Source organism: Protopterus annectens, chromosome 16.part0 (assembly GCF_019279795.1).
Source record: "Protopterus annectens isolate FY-2018-M chromosome 16.part0, PAN1.0, whole genome shotgun sequence".
Taxonomy (NCBI): domain Eukaryota; kingdom Metazoa; phylum Chordata; order Ceratodontiformes; family Protopteridae; genus Protopterus; species Protopterus annectens.
In genome coordinates this window covers 853,465,885-853,483,668 of record NC_056750.1, presented here as the reverse complement: position 1 = coordinate 853,483,668, position 17,784 = coordinate 853,465,885, and the positions used below count along the sequence as shown (strand labels likewise).

At 41.6% G+C, this 17,784-nt stretch overlaps 1 protein-coding gene across 3 annotated transcripts in view; it reads right to left on the bottom strand.

Moving 5' to 3' along the window:
- Positions 1 to 17,784, bottom strand: part of TOX4 (TOX high mobility group box family member 4) — a 966,801-nt gene that overhangs the window by 682,366 nt on the left and 266,651 nt on the right. For all 3 annotated transcript variants that reach the window (XM_044057880.1, XM_044057879.1, XM_044057881.1), the window contains exon 3: positions 7,965 to 8,204. In XM_044057880.1, the coding sequence (XP_043913815.1) occupies positions 7,965 to 8,204 (240 nt within the window). The remainder of the gene's footprint in view (positions 1 to 7,964; positions 8,205 to 17,784) is intronic.

Below are 17,784 nucleotides of genomic sequence, written 5' to 3'. Positions count from 1 at the left end.
TGAGAAACTGCCTTAGGAGTGGGTGTGAAAATAAGGCAGGATCCGTGTTGTAGTGAGCTGAAATAGCTGAGGCGTGGATTTTAATAGATGAAAAAGAAAGCCCTTTGTGTAACATCTCAGTTAAATATTGCAAAATCTGAGGTATGTCAGGCTGAAGGGTATTTTGGCCTTTAGCTTGGTTCCAGGCGCAAAACCTTTTCCATTTGTCTGAGTAGGCTTTCCTGGTGATGGGCCTCCTGGCCTCCAGAATAACATCCATAACAGCTTGTGAGAGAGGAGCTGGCTGATTGCTTAGGTTATTTGCCATGCAGCCAAGTTTAAGGTTTTGAGTTGGCTGTGTAGAATCTGATTGTCTTGCTGTGTGAGCAGATGGGTAATTTGTGGTAGAATCCATGGTGGGCCCTGGGCCATATTCCTTAATAGTGGGTACTAGTGCTGGCGTGGCCCATCTGGGGCAATGAGTATCACTCGGGGTCTCTCCATCCTGACTTTCAGCAGCACCTTTGTGAGAAGGGATAATGGAGGAAAGGCATATACTGTCAGCATTTTCCAACTGAATGAGAGTGCGTCCACTTTCCAAGCTTGATGGTGAAAAGTCCTTGTGCAAAATTTTTGTTAGTTGATAGTTTTGGGGGCTGGCAAATAGGTCAGTCTGGGAGCCCCCATTTTTGAGTTATCATTGCAAATACTTGTGGATCCAGTTTCCACTCGTGGGGATCCATGATGTTTCTGCTTAGGTCATCTGCCAATGTGTACTTTTTTCCTGGCAGGAATTGAGCTTGTAATTGAACTTGGTAAGCCAGTGCTGTGTTCCACAAGGTCATTGCTTGCCTGCATAGAGGGTAGGAGTGTGTACCCCCTTGCTTGTTTATGTACCACATTACTGTGGTGTCGTCTGTCCTTATGATAAGCTGTCCTGGATGCAAGAGGTCCTTGAAGGCTGTCAGAGCATTTTGTACAGCTAGCATCTCTTTTTGATTGATGTGCAGATTCCTTTGATCTGCAGTCCATAAGCCTTGAATGCACCGTCCTGCCATGTGTGCCCCCCAGGCATAGTCCGATGCAAAGGTCGTCAAAGATTGCCTGGCTGGGGGTAAGGTGAAAGGCTGACCCTTGTTGAGGTGACATGCCTGTGACCACCATAGAAACTCCTGTTGAAGGCAGGGAATGAGAGGTATTATTGTTTCCAAGCTGTGGCTGTGTTGAGTCCATACGCTTTTTAGGTACCATTGTAATTTCCTCGTATACAATTTTTGCAAATGGTATTAGTAGTATGCAAGATGCCATGAAGTCCAAGGCCTGCATAATTTTTCTTGCAGGGAGTTGGGTCTTTGTTGCCATTGCTCTGAAGAATTGAATTAATTGTAGTTGTTTTTCTGGTGTTAGATAAGCCATCTGGGCCAAGTATTCAAGCTGGCACCCAGGAATGTCTTGTTTTGTGAGGGCACTAGTTTTGATTTCTTTTCCTTTACTGTGTACCCTAGGCAACTTAGAAGATGTTTTACAAAAGCCAGGTGTTCTAAGAGAATGTCCTTGCTTTCTGCTTGGATGAGGCAGTCGTCCAGGTATGGGTATATTTGAATTCCTCTGTCTGCAGTATGCAATTACTGGTGCCAGGCATTTTTGTGAAGACCCTGGGAGCAGTAGATAAGCCAAAGGGCAGTGCAGAGAATTGGTAATGGGTTGAACCTGCAATGAAACGGAGGTATCTTCTGCAATTTTGTCTGATAGGGACATGCAGGTATGCCTCCTTGAGGTCCAACGTTACTAGCCAAGCTTTCTTGCCCAACATGGGAAGAAGCTGCTGTAGTGTTAGCATCTTGAACTTGGGTACTTGCAAGGTGTTTAAAATTGAAAGGTCCAGAATGGGTCTCCAAGCATTGTCCTTTCTGGGGACTAGAAAGAGCCTTGAGTAAAATCCTTGGCCTTGCTCCTGTGTAGGTACCAGTTGAATGGCTCTCATGTCCATGAGAGCTGTAATTTGTTTTTGTGCCTCTGCCCATTGATTTTGTGGCAAGTTTGGCATTCCTTTTATCCTTGGCAAAGTGTGGAAATGGAATCTGTATCCTTGTGAGATAATGTCTAGGACCCATTTGTCCTTTGTGACGATGCGCCAGTTGTCTGCAAAATGTGCTAATTTTCCTCCCAAGGGAGCTGCCATGAGAGTTTTGCTTGGCAGTTTGAGGTACAAGTCATTGTGTTTGCCATCTAGTAGTTTGTGGCCTGTCTTCTCCTCCCTTCTGTGTTGCAGTGCCCCATTGGCGAGGTTTGTAAGGGATTTGTGCTTGTCCTCTGCCCCTTGGGTGCCTGTATTTACCTCTCTGTGGTCTGTCAGAAGCTGGAAAGGACCAATTTTTTGTTGGCAAATTTCTGCTGAAGCGTGGGGGCTGTACTTGTAAGAAATCTTTGACCGTCTGCAAAGATTTTGCCTTATCCTCCATTTTCTTTAAATCCTCCTCTGCTTTAACCCCAAATAAGACATCATGCTGTAAGGGTGCATCTAGTAACTTTGCTTTAACATGATCAGGCAGAGATTGTTCCTTTAACCAAGCATGCCTACGTATAACAGACCCAGTACCAGCTGCTCTAGAGGAAGCTTCCAAGGCATCAAAACCACATTGTAAAGTATGTTTGCCCACCTGTTCAGCTGCATGCAACAGATCCTGCATTTCCTTGAATTCAGACTGTTGAGGGTGCGTGCCCATCTTTTGTTTTATTTGAGACATTAGGAATTGCTGGTATTTAAGCATGTGAAATTGACAATTTAGTGCTCTCATAGCTAGAGTAGCTGAGGTGTAAACCTTCTTTCCCCACCTATCTAGTGCTCTGGAGTCCCTTTCAGGTACAGGATTTTTAGCCATAGAAGCCTTAGCCCCCTTGGGACTCTGGGAGATTGTCTCTGGATTCTTTGAGTCGGAGTAGTCCTGACCTTCCCAGTAGAAATGTTCCCTCATGGTATGTAAGGTTTCCCCAAAGGAATAATCTTCAGGGGTAGAAGCTGAGGGAATGCAGTCTTCAGCATCAGAATCTTCATAAGGGGGAAAGGAGTAATCAGGAGCCTGAGGAAACAGACACTTGGATCAGAGGAGGCATAATCCTACTCTTGTCTAGGCCTTTTGTCGGGGGAGGGGGGGTTGGGAACCCTTGATCAAATAAATTAAATCTTCAGCCATTTTAAGCATCTGTTTCTTAGGCATAGGGCCTTGACCTGGAGACTGAAGAGGAGTCTTTTTTGGTTTTAGAGAAGTCTCAAGCTTAGCATAAGATTTTATGGTGCGAGTAGTCGGTCTGAAGACACCTTCAGAAACCGAAGGTGTCTGTACAGCACTGGCTTCTCCTACTGCAATGTCGTCAGTAGGGCCTAAAGAAAATGGCTGCGTCGGCCTAGAACTCTCTGCTGAAGAATCTGAAGCGGTCTGGGGATCCAATTCAACGGTAGCCAGGGGCTGCGTAGGCGCCTCACTGAAAACCAGAGAACCGGCGACCAGCCCAGCCGAGGGCTCAGAGTCTGGCTTGGATCTAGGCTGCCTTTCTTTATCTTTGCATTTTTTATGCATGCCGGTAGTCGGTTGCTCCGACGGCATAGTGTAATTAAATCTCCTACCGAAGTAGTGTCGTGCGAAATCAAAGCATCGCTTAATAGTTCGCTTATTGAACCTAGCACAAAACAGACAACCAGTGACGTTGTGGTCTGGGCCTAGGCAAGGTATACAAAAAGAATGAAAGTCCTTATGAGGTATTTGCTTCCCACAAGAAATGCAATGGTTAACTTTTTCTGACATCGGACTGAGGCAAGAAAAGGTTCCCCAACGGGGTATTTAGCTTTGAAGACTTCGGACTGAAACCCGATTCGAAAATCTCGGGTGTCGGACGACCGGCACTTGCGAACTGCTTCTGCTTCGGGCACTGCGCGGCAAGAAAGACTGAAGAAAATGGCGTCAGATACCTCTGATATACCCCTGGCGCACTGACGTCAGGGAAGAAGTGACAGCAACCGAGGCCGGACCAAGACTTTGGAATTCGGGCCGACTGCGGGACCACCTGACGGCAGGATAACCCAAGTGTGATGACTGCAGCAGGGTAACACGATGAACATCAGGATGACTTCGCAAAGAATTTAAGTAACCTGAAACAGTGTCATCATCTAGGTAAGAAAACACCATCAATAAGCTGGGTTTACTTAAACATGACAAACAGATACTGCAGTTAGCCAAGGACTTCAGTGACGCAGTGGTGCAGTGGTTAACAGCAAGAGGTTCTTCTGGTTCGATTCTCGGGTGGGGTGCCTTCTGTGCAAAGTATGCATATCCTCTCCGTGTTTGAGTGCGTTTTCTCCAGGTACTCTGGTTCCCCCCACATTCCTAAGACATGTGTCTGAAGCACCCCTCCCTGTGCCTCCGCTGAAAATAGGGTCTGTCCTAGTCGGACTTTTCTGGTCCACAAACGTTAAATAAAATGTTTGGATATGCAATGCAATTTTAAAAGATTGAGGTTAAAGATTTGTATTTCAATGACAATCCTAAGTCGATTAAAGCTTTTAGTGATGATGTTAATGTAACAAGAGGCTGAAAGATCTATTAAATAAAACACCCAAAAATATAGGTGGGTTATACAGCCCTTCAAACAAACAGTAGCTACAAATGTATTTAGATCAGATACATGCTCACAAGTCAGGGGAGAGCAAGCAGTTCTGTGCAGAAGGAGCAACAACTTTAGTCTGTAAGAAGCAAGTAGAAGGTATGATGCCAGACCCAGCGGGATTACAAATGGATTTTTGGTAATGAGGAGAAGATGGGTTAAGTTATGAAGAAAGTTTCAACGGGACAGAAGTACCCTTTCATATATAAGGCAGCTTCTTTATCAAAACAATTCAAAAAAAGTAAACATTTGATGCATCCATCTTATAGATTTCAATACTAACAGATTACAATATGTCTGCTCTGGCAGCTATATTAGCAAAAAATTACCTAAATTAACATCCATGCAAGACACAGGGAGACACATGCTCTAATGGTAAATAGTTTAGTTACCAAGGAAGTGTCGGACAGTGTTTCTTTTTAATGAAACTCTCAAATGGAAATGCTTCGCTAATGACTTCAGGAAAGAGCTGAAACAAATTTCAAAACAGTATAGATTGACTTGCACCTAGTAAGAACATACTACACTTCTGTTTGCATTATATTTACACCAATTAGTAATATTTGTTAGGCAACTTCAGATGAAAGTTTATGCATAAGGCGGCAATTAACATCTCCCATTTTGCAAACAACTGCTGCAACTAGCTTGAGAAAATCCCAGTACGAGAGTTTTTTCATAAGCTGCGAGTTTGGCTACTTCTACAATGAAAGCATCAAACAACAAGGTGTCCTTTAACCGCCAGCCTGCACTTGTCATTAAGGACTTCTACTGTGGTGCTTATCACATGTAAAATGTCCTGGGGCATGGCTCTCTACTTCAATTGTTAAATCTAGCTTGCTTAAAACATCTTGTGGGGGAGGCTCTCATATTTATCTGCTAAATCTTGCTTACATAAGTGAAAGCAAGATGAAGGAAATTTTCAGAAAACTGAAATTTAATGGATCAGAATGTTCAAACTTCACCAATGTTTTGGTGGAGTTTGGCCTCCAGTTGGCTATCTTTATAAGATGAGACAAGCATACACAAATTTGGGTGTTTAGGAGGGTCTTCAGTAGTAGTTTGGTCAACAGCGGTACTGCCAAAACAGTAGGGCAGTCTGGTGTCCCTGGCTTTGAAAATACTGAAGAGAGTGAAATTGAAGTTGTATTACCAAATTAAAGCCATAAAAGTAGCAGATCCAGTGAAAGGACATTGTTCCAGATGCGAGGGTGATTAAAAGGGTTACAGCACTTTGAAAGGACTTTGTTCCAGATGCGAGGGTGATTAAAAGGATTACAGCACTTTGAAAGGACTTTGTTCCAGATGCGAGGGTGATTAAAAGGGTTACAGCACTTTGAAAGGCCTTTGTTCCAGATGCGAGGGTGAATAAAAGGATTACAGCACTTTGAAAGGACTTTGTTCCAGATGCGAGGGTGATTAAAAGGATTACAGCACTTTGAAAGGACTTTGTTCCAGATGCGAGGGTGATTAAAAGGATTACAGCACTTTGAAAGGACTTTGTTCCAGATGCGAGGGTGATTAAAAGGGTTACAGCACTTTGAAAGGACTTTGTTCCAGATGCGAGGGTGATTAAAAGGGTTACAGCACTTTGAAAGGACTTTGTTCCAGATGCGAGGGTGATTAAAAGGATTACAGCACTTTGAAAGGACTTTGTTCCAGATGCGAGGGTGATTAAAAGGGTTACAGCACTTTGAAAGGCCTTTGTTCCAGATGCGAGGGTGAATAAAAGGATTACAGCACTTTGAAAGGACTTTGTTCCAGATGCGAGGGTGAATAAAAGGGTTACAGCACTTTGATTTTCTTCCCTTTTTGGGTTACTGGTACAAGGGACCACTGCAGAAACTTTTCCTTTCAAGTATATAATGTAGGGTCGAAGAGGGCTATTTAAAGGAGAGACATGTAATGGTTTGAAGAATTTATTACCTTATCCATATGTGCAATATAATAACTAACAGTAAGAGTTTCTGCTGGAGATGAGGCATAAACTTCAGTGCTGGGTACATTTAGTGAAGAAAGGGGAGCTGTTGCAATGGGGAAAGCCAAACTCTGAATCAGTAATGAATGAAAGGATAACGGTAAATTAGTACGTTTTGCTAAATACAACTGAACAAAAATGGTTTCCATGTGAGGCTCTGGAAAGACCTGTATTAACTGACTGGATACCAGAAGCAATAAATACAGCCCCACAACTACTAAGCTGAGCAGCGGGGTCCTATAACTACGCTAAACAAAGTTAAGTATTACAGTCACTAGTACAAAGTTGGGCAAAGGCAGTACTAAGGGGATGGAATGGAATAATTTTGCCACTTACTACAAAAATCAAGACTTCGATTTTTTCATCTGGCCATGTTTACACCATCATTTTAAAACTAGCTAGGTTAAAGGGAATAGACCCAAAAGAAAACTGTACCTGCTGGAGCTGTACGTGAAATACAGAAATGGAATCAACGTTTTGGACTGTGAACATTTTCATGTTGCAACATTTAAAGCCTGATGGTTCATCAGACTTTTTTTTTTTTTTTTTTTTTTAAATAGGTTCAGTCAGCACACTGACAGAAATTCTTAACCAACAATTTCAAATCAAGTTTAAAACTATCCTAACTAGATTTTAGAGGATTAAACTATCTTAAGCACTAACTACCAATTCAGAAGTGCCAACAGCACTGAAACAGGAAAGAGCAGAAGTTTAAAGGAAGAAAGAAAGAGAACAGCGGCAGCAGTCCCCAGCTCCTGCGAGAACTATAAAGGGAGGGGAGGATAGCAATGCTACAAAACACCCCTAGCTGCAATGCTGGCAAACGAGATATGAGGAAGCTGTAAAGCATTGTGGGTAGAGGGAGGAGCTCAAAACCGGGATCCAAGTCTGAAAAATGAGTAGGATCTATGTCCCATCAGTGAAGACGAAAGAAAAGGACATCAGATTCTACAGCATCACCCCCATTCTGTGAAGAATCACCTTATTAAAAAAAACAGCTCTGCTGTTTCACAAAGCCACAAAATGTATACCTATCAGGGAGATGAACACTGACCGGTTTTGGCCATCAGTGTGAAAACCTCAACTGCAGTCCTTTGTGACTCAAAAATGTTGCAACAGCACAGCTTTCAACACTAATTGTGCAGAACTTAAATAAAAGGCCAGTGCTGCAAACCTTGCTAAATTCAAAACAAAAGCTTGACAGCAGATATTTCTAAAGTATGGGTTTCCTAAAACTTGTCAACAGTAATAGTTGCACTATTCTGACATGGCAGTATTAAATTTAAAAGCTAAAAATGCAAACTTTTCAGAGCTGTGTGAAGAGCTCACTTTTTGTAAGGCACAATCTTACCATAGCCAATCCAGTGTTCAGTATTCCTTCATTCTGTTCCAACACAGCTTGAGACACCGATACAGGCAGGTCAAGAGTCTGTACACCATACTGGGTAGAGAAGCCACCATCCTCTGTGGAACCTGGGTCTTCTAGATCATACTGGCCAACGACATCGGACACTGCCAGCGTGTGGTCAGAATCCAAAGAAATAGGAGGAATTTCAAATTCTTCATCACCCAGGCTTGGAGTATGGAATGTCTGAAATACAAAATAGAGGTTATTAGAATCTAAAAATAGGGGTATACTGACTCAAGCGCACAACAAACCCTTTAATCATCATTAATCATGTGACTGATAAAGGACTAATAACATCACGACTGGCTTAATGTTGTTAATCTGATGGTTGAATTTTTACCCATGGACAGCACTGTCACCTGTCCCTTCAGGGTATGTCAAAGTATAAAAATAAATAAAGTCACAGAACATTTCCATAGATAACTAAATTTGTTAATACGATTAATTTAGAGGAACCAGCAACCAACATTAACAAATAAGGTCTTTTTAGTCTCGTGTCACGAATGACGCATAAATAGATATTTACCTTATTTGTCTTGAAGCAGGAATAAGACCTCAAGATATGCAAACCTGCATTTATTCAATAAACAGTGCTGGGAGACTGCCTACCAAGATTTGCAAATCAGTCTCCCCGAACAGAGGAAAAAAAAAACACTGTTTTGGTACCTTTTCTCATCAGTTATATGCATGGAGAAATTTGACTCTACTTTCTGTTTAACAACAACAAACAAAAATATTATATCCTCTTGTGATTCTCGCTTAGAGCTTCATGTACATACAGATATTTTAAGCAAGGGCATTAATGCCCTTCTAGCTTGCCAATATACCAAAACACCTGTTCCCATAATAAGTGTCCAGGCTGTTCTTAAAAATATCTAAACTAGTACTTGCTTTGATGTAATTTGGTAGTCTGCTCCAAGCATCAGCTACTCTGTCAGAGAACCAATTAGTACACTTCTCATTCCTACAGAATCTTCTACATAGGTTGTCTGATGACTCTAGTACTTTTTGATAACTCCAAACATTCCCAGTGGTAGCTGTCTCTAAATCCCCCATATACCTGAATAAAATCTCATCTTAGATATTTGTAAGAAACACTGTACAAGCTCAGATATTTTAGTCTTTCATAATAACGTAAATTTTCACAACCATGGATGCCCCTGGTACATTTCTGCTGTATTCCTTCCAGTTTACTCATGTTTGTTTTCTTATAAGGTTTCCGTAGTTACTTCATACTCAAGTTTGTCTCTAATGTAATAAACAACTTCATCATTTTTGATTTCCTAGACATTATAAATCTTTTTATACAACCTATATAGTTCTACAACTATCATTAACCAATTGGCTGATATGAGTAGAAAAACTCCTAGCTGAATCTACCCATATACCCAGGTTTTTAAATGAGTGTACAGTTTTAATCACTATGTGCTGTATTAAATATTCACCTTTCAGTTTGTCTCCCAAATCTCATATGCTTAAGTTTATGTATCAGCATATTCTCCTGTGCCCACATGGTCAACTTAGTCAAGTTATTTTGCAAACATGCCTTATCTGTAACACACGTAATCAGTTTACCCAAATTCAAGTAGTCAGCAGATAGACTGTAGAAAACCACAGATGAAAAAGTTAGGTCTGAAAGATACAATCTAAACAAGTAAGGACTTAGGACACAGCCCTGTGGGACACCCTGACTGTAACCAAGGATTTTACCTGTTCAGTTGCTGTACAATACTTGCCATGTCCTACCTGTAAGCCATGCAGCTATCCATCTTAAGAGTACATCAATACCTATTTGTACTAATTTCATCAATGTTTTGTGCATGATCCTGTCAAACGCTGGAGTTAAAACTATATAAATTAGATCACACCACAATTTTTCATTCATAGCTGTTATATTGTTACAGAACATGTTACAGGTGGTAATAGCTCTATTTTCAAAATATGCATGCAGATAAATGGTTTCACATCATGTCTTCTCCCAATAATGACAATAACTTATCAAATATTACCTTCATTACTTTTCCACAACAAGAAAGTAGACTTAAGGGTCTGTATGACGCTGGGTTTGTCCTACTCCCCTTACCCTTAAAGACAGGTTTAATAAGTGCATGCTTCCAATCTTGAGGAATCTCCCCATATTCGTATGACCTAGTGAACAATAGATATAATGGTACTGTAAATTCTTGAAGTGTTCTCAGGTCATTGTTACTAATTCCGTCTCCTCCCCGTGCTCTGTTTGGATCCAGTTTGCACAGTTCTTTTTCAATATAATCTAATTTGATTCCAATATCTGGGGTTACTTGGATGCCACTAGGACAACTTATCACCCCCCTTTGTGGAGCCAAACTGTTTTGTGTAAGACTTTGTAAATACATCTATAATCTGTCGCGTCTGAGAATAAATTTTATAATCTGCACACAATTTATCAATTTTTGTCTTTACTTCTTCCACATCTTATCTATAAAAAGGTTTTCTATTATGCTCAGTATCTTTATATTACATTTCCTAAATTTTTCTTTATCTCGTTTATCTTAATCTCGTTAATCTGTTTGTCTAGTTTGTTTACTTCAGTTTTCAAAGTTGTTGTTCAACCTTTCTTCCATTACTTATATATTTTTTTCCTCTCACCTTAATCAGACATCTTGTTCTTCTGGAAATATATCCCCCTGATGTTGTATGCCTAGATCCTGATGTTAAAACTTTTTTTGATTTTTTGCACTCAGTCTTTCAAAACTTTCCACATTCCATCTGCAGTTTTCCCCTGAACACCTCAGCTTTACATAGTGACTGTTTTGCTTCCATATAATCTGTAACTAACCTTCTGTGCATTAGTTTAGATGTCAGTTTAGCAGAATTATCTAGCAACAAATTAACCTTTATACCACAGCACATCAACGGTGATAAAACTGGAAGCAACAGTAACTTCTTTAGGAACACAATGTCTAGTATGTTCCATCCCCTGGTAGTAGGTTTTTTTTTTTTTTTTTTTTTTTTTTTTTACACAATTGGAAGCAACTGTAGTTTCCAAATATATGTCCTTACTAATGTTGTTGAATCTGTATTATTCCAGTATTTCTGGTAAATTTAAGTCCAACTAATAAAATTCTGCCCTCCTGTGTTTCATTCATGCAAGAAATGTACAAATTCCTATAGGTCATCTGCACTTGATTTTGGTGGTCTATACACGCCAACAATTGTTACATGTTCTAGGGTTGTCTGTCAGTCACACAGTCTATAGTGCAGGTGTTACTGAACATGTAATAATTACAGGTCTCAACCATCTTTAAACCTCCACCTGATTTTTTGTTAGAATGTCTGTTACAATAAAAACATTTATACCCTGAAAGAACTGGTTTTCCAGTCATAGTTCTTCAACCATGTTTCACAAACATCAATCTTGTGGGAACACAGCAAATTTTCCAATAAAAAAACTATTAATGCTCCTAGCATTAACAACCAGAGATGCAGCAAATGTTGCTGTGAAGTATTAAATTTTCGACCTAATAAAAATCTTCCCTAGTGTTTGTCAAATACTGCAAAACATCTGCTGCAAAAATTCGCTTCCCTTATCTTGACAAATGCACACCATCCTGACTGAACACGTGGGACCAAAACTAGGCTTAGATGATGTACACATTTCCATTTTTTTAAAGTGGGGCATTTTTTTCCATTTTGGTATTTACCCAAAAAATTCTTTTCATTCACTGTGACCTGACTATCCTTTCTATAGGTGATTCGTGAAGAATATATCCCAACACTACCAAAAGATATACTAAGAGGGCAGTCAGTTCCCTACTTAATCAGAAAATCCTTGTGGATGACATTTGTACCAACATGAATAAAAACGGATCCATACTTCCTTACATTAAGGCGTTCCAAGGCCCGTCTCACATCTGCTATTTTTGTTCTTGGCAAGCATAACACTATTCAATGTTCATTATTATCTCTGCAAATACAAGTATCAGCTCCTGTAAGTGAATATCCAATTACAAGATCATCTCTGCTGGCCAGCTCTAAAGAATCTTCAGCTTCTAGTACAGTAATATCTGCTCTATCAACTGTTACGAAGGCTAGATCTTCATCACCATTAGTCTTATTAATCCCACTGTTTTCATTGCATATTCAATTCTCATCCAACTGATGTTATAAATCCACAGCTTGAGCCATGTAGTCAACATCCATCTTTCTCTTCCTTTTCTTACAGTAAAGTTCTTCAATCCTTCCACGTTCAGTTTTGATTTCTTCCTTATCACCTGCCCCTTGCCTCTTTCTTCTACATTCTCTTTTGGAAAAACAATCCCTTTTTCTGTAGACTGAAGGTACCTGTGTGTTACATAAAGCACTGTCCTTATTATCACATATTCTCTTTACTTTACAGTAATGTAAACATTTTAACAATTAGGCCTCTCTAAAACATAGACCGTAAGAATCTGTGCTTTGGCCTCGTATCATTTATTACCAACATATATTATATCTCTGCAGACATTCTTGCAACGACTCATCCTCCAGCCTGAAGAGGCCAAAAGTTTTGCCAACACATTGTTTTTTCTTTCCTTCATTAACATTTGAACCAGATTCTTTAGAACATAGTAAACATCACTTAATTCCTTCAGCACTTTTCCTGTCATTACACTTTAATTTGCTATTAAAGAGAATGGAGCTGTAAAACACTTGAAATATAAAGCTGCACCTTATGTGACTCAGTAATCCGCATAATCATGCATCTACACTACATTTGACTTTAAAACACATCAAAAACATTTTATTTGATTCAGTAAAAAAAAATGGAAGTTAATACGCATTTTGTAAATAATTATGAGAATATATTTTTCCATAACGGTTTGTGTCTTTCGGCTTTTCCAGTTAGGGGTCGCCACAGCGGAACTCCGGTCCACTAATGATTGGCAGTTGATTTTTACGTACCGGCTTGCCAGGCCTGACGCACAACCTTCAACGAAGGTACGCCCATTCATGCATGTCTCCACGCAGAAAACGCTCTAGCTGAGAATCGAACCGGACAGCGTCTTACTGTGAGGCGACAATGCTACCCCGCAGCACCACCACCGCAAGTATATTTTTCCATAACGGTATTTATTCCATAAACAGGGTTGGGAGACTGATCAAATTTCAGATCAGTCTCGCAGAGCAAAGGAAATCTTTGATTTTTATACCTTTTCTTATCAAGTTCGTGTATGCAAAACTCTGAAGTTGCATAGCAGATGTTTAAAATATTATATGCTCTCATGATCCTCACTTACAGCTTCACTTAACACTTGACAAATATGCCTTTTTAAAACACAGACCATCTGGTCTAAGAATCTTATCCTTTGACCTTGTAATATTAAGTACCAGAAATCCTTGCAACGACTCATCACCCAGCCTGAGAAGGCCAGAGCTTCAAAAGATTCCTGTTTTTCTTTCTTTCCTCCATTAACATTCTTAAATCGGACTCCCTTAAACATAGTAACATCCCTTAACTCCTTCAGCACTTCACTAATCCATCATTTGATAGTGAAGAGAACGCATTTGTAAACCATTTGAAATATAAAGCTACAACTTATGTGTAACTGTATTTTGTATAATCATGCATCTATATTACTTTTTTAACAAACATATTATAAACATTTTGATTCATTTGTGAAGAAAAGTACAGTTTTGTACCTACCATAAATGTAGATGTTAGAGTGTTCACCCTGCTGCAGTCATCAGACTTGGGTTATCCTGTCGTCAGGCGGTCCCGCAGTCGGCCGGATTTCCAAAGTCTTAGTCCAAAGTCGGTTGCTGTCGCCTCATCCCTGACGTCAGTGCGCCAAGGGTACATATACTGCAAGCAACGCCATTTTCTTCAGTTTTTCTTGCAGTTGCCCCCAAAAAGGTGATCAAAATTAGCACCAAATGGTGTGAAAGTACAGTTTTGTACCTACCATAACTGTAGATGTTCGAGTGCCAATACAGCTGCAGTCATAACAGATGGGTTCTCCTGCCATCAGACGGGTCCTCGGTCGGCCGAATTCCAAAGTCTAGGTCCGGCGTCAGTTGTCGTCGCTTCTTCCCTGACGACAGTGCGACAGGGGTATAAAGGAACCAGCCGACGCCATTTTCTTCAGTTTTTCTTGCCCCAGATGTCAGGTGCCCCCAAAAGGAAGGCAATACATAAATTTGTGTAATAAAGCAATGCAATATAATCAAAACACAGTAGTTGCAAGCAAATACACCATAAATGAATACCCCAATCAAGTTGTATGAGGAGGTATTAGCCCATAGGCCTGTCCCAAGAGGGGAAGGAGGGAGAGAAACCTGGACTGCAGCTATAACAAACTTGTCTTGTCCATAGGAGCATCTAGCAACTTAGCTTTAACATGATCCGGTAAGGCTTGTTCCTTTAGCCATGCATGCCTTCTTATCACTGTGCCTGTCATGGCTGATCTAAATGAAGCCTCCAGTGCATCATAGCCACATTTTAAGGAATGGTTGCTAACCTGTTGTATGTTATTTACCATCTCTAATACATATTTCTTATCAAGAGATTCATCAGTGGTTAGTTTTTTAGTTAACTGATCAAGCATAAACTCTTGGTATTGTATCATGTGAAACTGACAGTTTAAAGCTCTAGCTGAGAGAGTAGCTGAAGTGTAGACCTTTTACCCCATCTGTCTAATGACCTTGCTTCCCTTTCAGAAGGAATAGGGTTTTTAGCTGTGGTCGCGGCTACTGCCTTGGGACCCTGGGATATAGTTTCTGGGTCTGCAAGTGGGGCCTTGTAAAGGTGGTGATGAGTATCTGGCACCCTGTAAAATCTGTCTGGTTTGGCAGGGGCTGGGGGTAAAGAATCTGGAGCGGAGCAAACATCATTGAAAGCATCATCCACCACAGAGAGAACAGGAGGTATAGCTAAGGGCCTGTGCTGTGGGAGGTGCAGAAAGGTCCTAAGTCTTTTCTGGAGTCTGAAAAATCCTGTTGCTGCCATTGGAACTGTTCTCGCATGGCATGCAAGGTTTCCCAAAGGAGAATTCTTCTGGTGGGGAAGCAGCTGGAATGGATTCTTCAGCATCAGAATCTTCAAAATTGGAGAAGGGAGCCTCTGGCTGGTCAGTTATGTCTGATTCATTATCAGAATCATCAGAAGACACTGGCTCAGGGGGCTCTGCCCTAGGTCTCTTGTCTGGGGGCTGAGAGGCCCTGTCTGGGTGAGATTGAGATCCTCTAATTAAAGAAATTAAATCTTCTGCCAAAGAAAGCATTTGAGAACTAGAAGAGGGCCTGGATGTGGGTTTAACAGGCACTGATTTAGTAGTCTTGGCTGCTTTAGCCCTGGCAAAGGCCTTAATGGACATGGCTGCTGGAGGCCTAGCAGCACCACGTGCTGGAGTAGAGACATCCAAGGGGATGGTGTCTGATAAGTCAACCACCGTAGTGGGTAAAATTTCTGAGGTCGATTCAAGAGTTGTAGCAGGGGCCTCAGTTGTAAGAATAGGTTCAGCTGTACTTTGATCAGTTTTCTCGGTTTCGGCCGAAACCGAGACACTCGCGGTTTGCTTTACCGTGGTTTCGGCCGAAACCGCAGACCGCGAGTGTCGGTCTTTATCTTTGCGTTTTTTGGAAGATTGGGTAGTCGGAGGGTCCGACGGCATAATGTACGCAAAATCAGTACCGAAAAACTGTTCTGCAAACTCCGACCGACGCCTAAGCGTTCATCGGTTGAAAGAGGCACAGGCCGAACAGGCTGCTACGTCGTGGGCTGGGCCTAAACAAGGCAGACAGTAAGACTGGAAATCTTTATGAGGTATTTGTTTCCCACAGGTTAAACAATTGTTAACTTTTTCTGACATCGGCTGAGGCAAGAAAGAGTCCCCAACGGGGTACTTAGCTTTAGAAGTCTTCGAAGTAGTATTCGGTAGAAGTAATCTCTGGATCCGACCGACCGGCACTTGCGAACAGCTTCTGCTTCGGGCGCCACGCGGCAAGAAAGACTGAGGAAAATGGCGTCGGCTGATGCTTTTATACCCGAAGACCAACAGAGATGACGTCGGGTGGAGTGCGACATCAGCCGAAGCCGGACCCGGACTTTGGAATCCGGCCGACTGCAGGGCTGCCTGACGACAGGACAACCCACTTGTTATGACTGCAGATGCATCCATGAAGGACATCCTGGACTGCAGCTGTATTAGCACTCGAACATCTACATTTATGGTAGGTACAAAACTGTACTATGCTCATCGTACATACAGCTGCAGTCATAACAGATGGGTAGAATCCCAAAGCTAAGAAAGGGGTGGTAGGCACTAGGTGGAACTAGGAGGAGCCAGGATGCCTTGCAAGACTGCAGCGGCAAAGCCTGCTCTAGTTTTGGAGTATAATGGTAGGTGGTAGTGCTTGGAGAAGGTATGCACAGAACTCCAAGTGGCTGCTTCCAAAATATCTTTGGTAGGAACTCCTCTGAGGAAAGCAGCGGAGGTAGCTGTGGCCCTTGTGGAGTGAGATCTGATGCCTGCAGGTACAGTATTGCCATGAAAAGAATAGCAAAAGCGTATGCAGTGGGCTATCCATTTTGAGATTGTCTGTTTGGAAATTGGCTTTCCTTGAGCTCCTACAGCATAGGACACAAAAAGCTGTTCTGATTTTCTGAAAGGCTTTGTTCTGTCCAAATAATAACGCAGTTGTCTGTGGATGTCCAAGGAATGTAGTAATCTCTCCCCTTTGTTTTGAGAATTAGGATAAAAGGTAGTTAAGTGTATGGCCTGATTCAAAGCTACACTGGATACCACTTTAGGCATAAAGGACAGGTGGGTTCGTAAGGAAACTCTGTCCTGATGGAAGATGATAAAAGGCTGCACAGCCATGAGAGCTTGTAGTTCTGAAACTCTACGAGCTGAGGTAATAGCCAGAAGGAAAGCTGTTTTCCAGGATAAATATTGCAAATCTGATGAGGCAGCTGGCTCAAAGGGAAGTAAGGTCAGTTTTTCCAGAATGAAATTGAGATCCCAAGCAGGTATTGGTTGTTTCCTTGGGGGTCTTAGATTCTTAGCCCCTCTGAGGAACTGTCTTAAGAGAGGTTGAGAGAATAAGGGTGGATCAGTGTTGTATTCTGCAGAAATGGCTGAGGCATGGATTTTGATGGAGGAGAATGAAAGTCCACTGCTTAGCAGCTCAGCTAGATACTGTAGTATTTGAGGTAAATTCAGTTTTCCAGGATCCTGGCCCTTTTTCTCATTCCAGACACAAAACAGTTTCCATTTTGCGGAGTAAGCTTTTCTAGTTGACGGCCTTCTAACCTCCAAAATGACATCCTGCACCTCCTTGGAGAGTAGGGTCTGTTGTGATGCTAAGGAATCTTCCATGCGGCTAGATTGAGTGTTTTTAGTTGGCTGTGAAGAGTTTTGAAGCTGTGATGAGTCAGGAGAAGAGACATTAGAGGCAGGGTCCATGGTGGGGAATGCGGCAGGCTCCTCAGGAGTGGGTACCAGTGTTGTCTTGGCCAGTCCGGAGCAATGAGAATCATCTTTGGTCTGTCTGCTCTGGTTTTCAATAGAACTTTGGGCAGCAGAAGAAGAGGTGGGAAGGCATAAACTGTCATTGATGTCCAACTGAAAGAGAGCGTGTCCACTCTCCAGGCCTTTGGATGGAAAATGCTTGAGCAGAATTTTGTCAACTGGTGATTTTTGTGGGAGGCAAAGAGATCTATGTCTGGCATTCCCCATGCTTGGATTATTTCTGTAAAAACTTTTGGATGCAACTTCCATTCGTGTGGGTCTGTCATATTTCT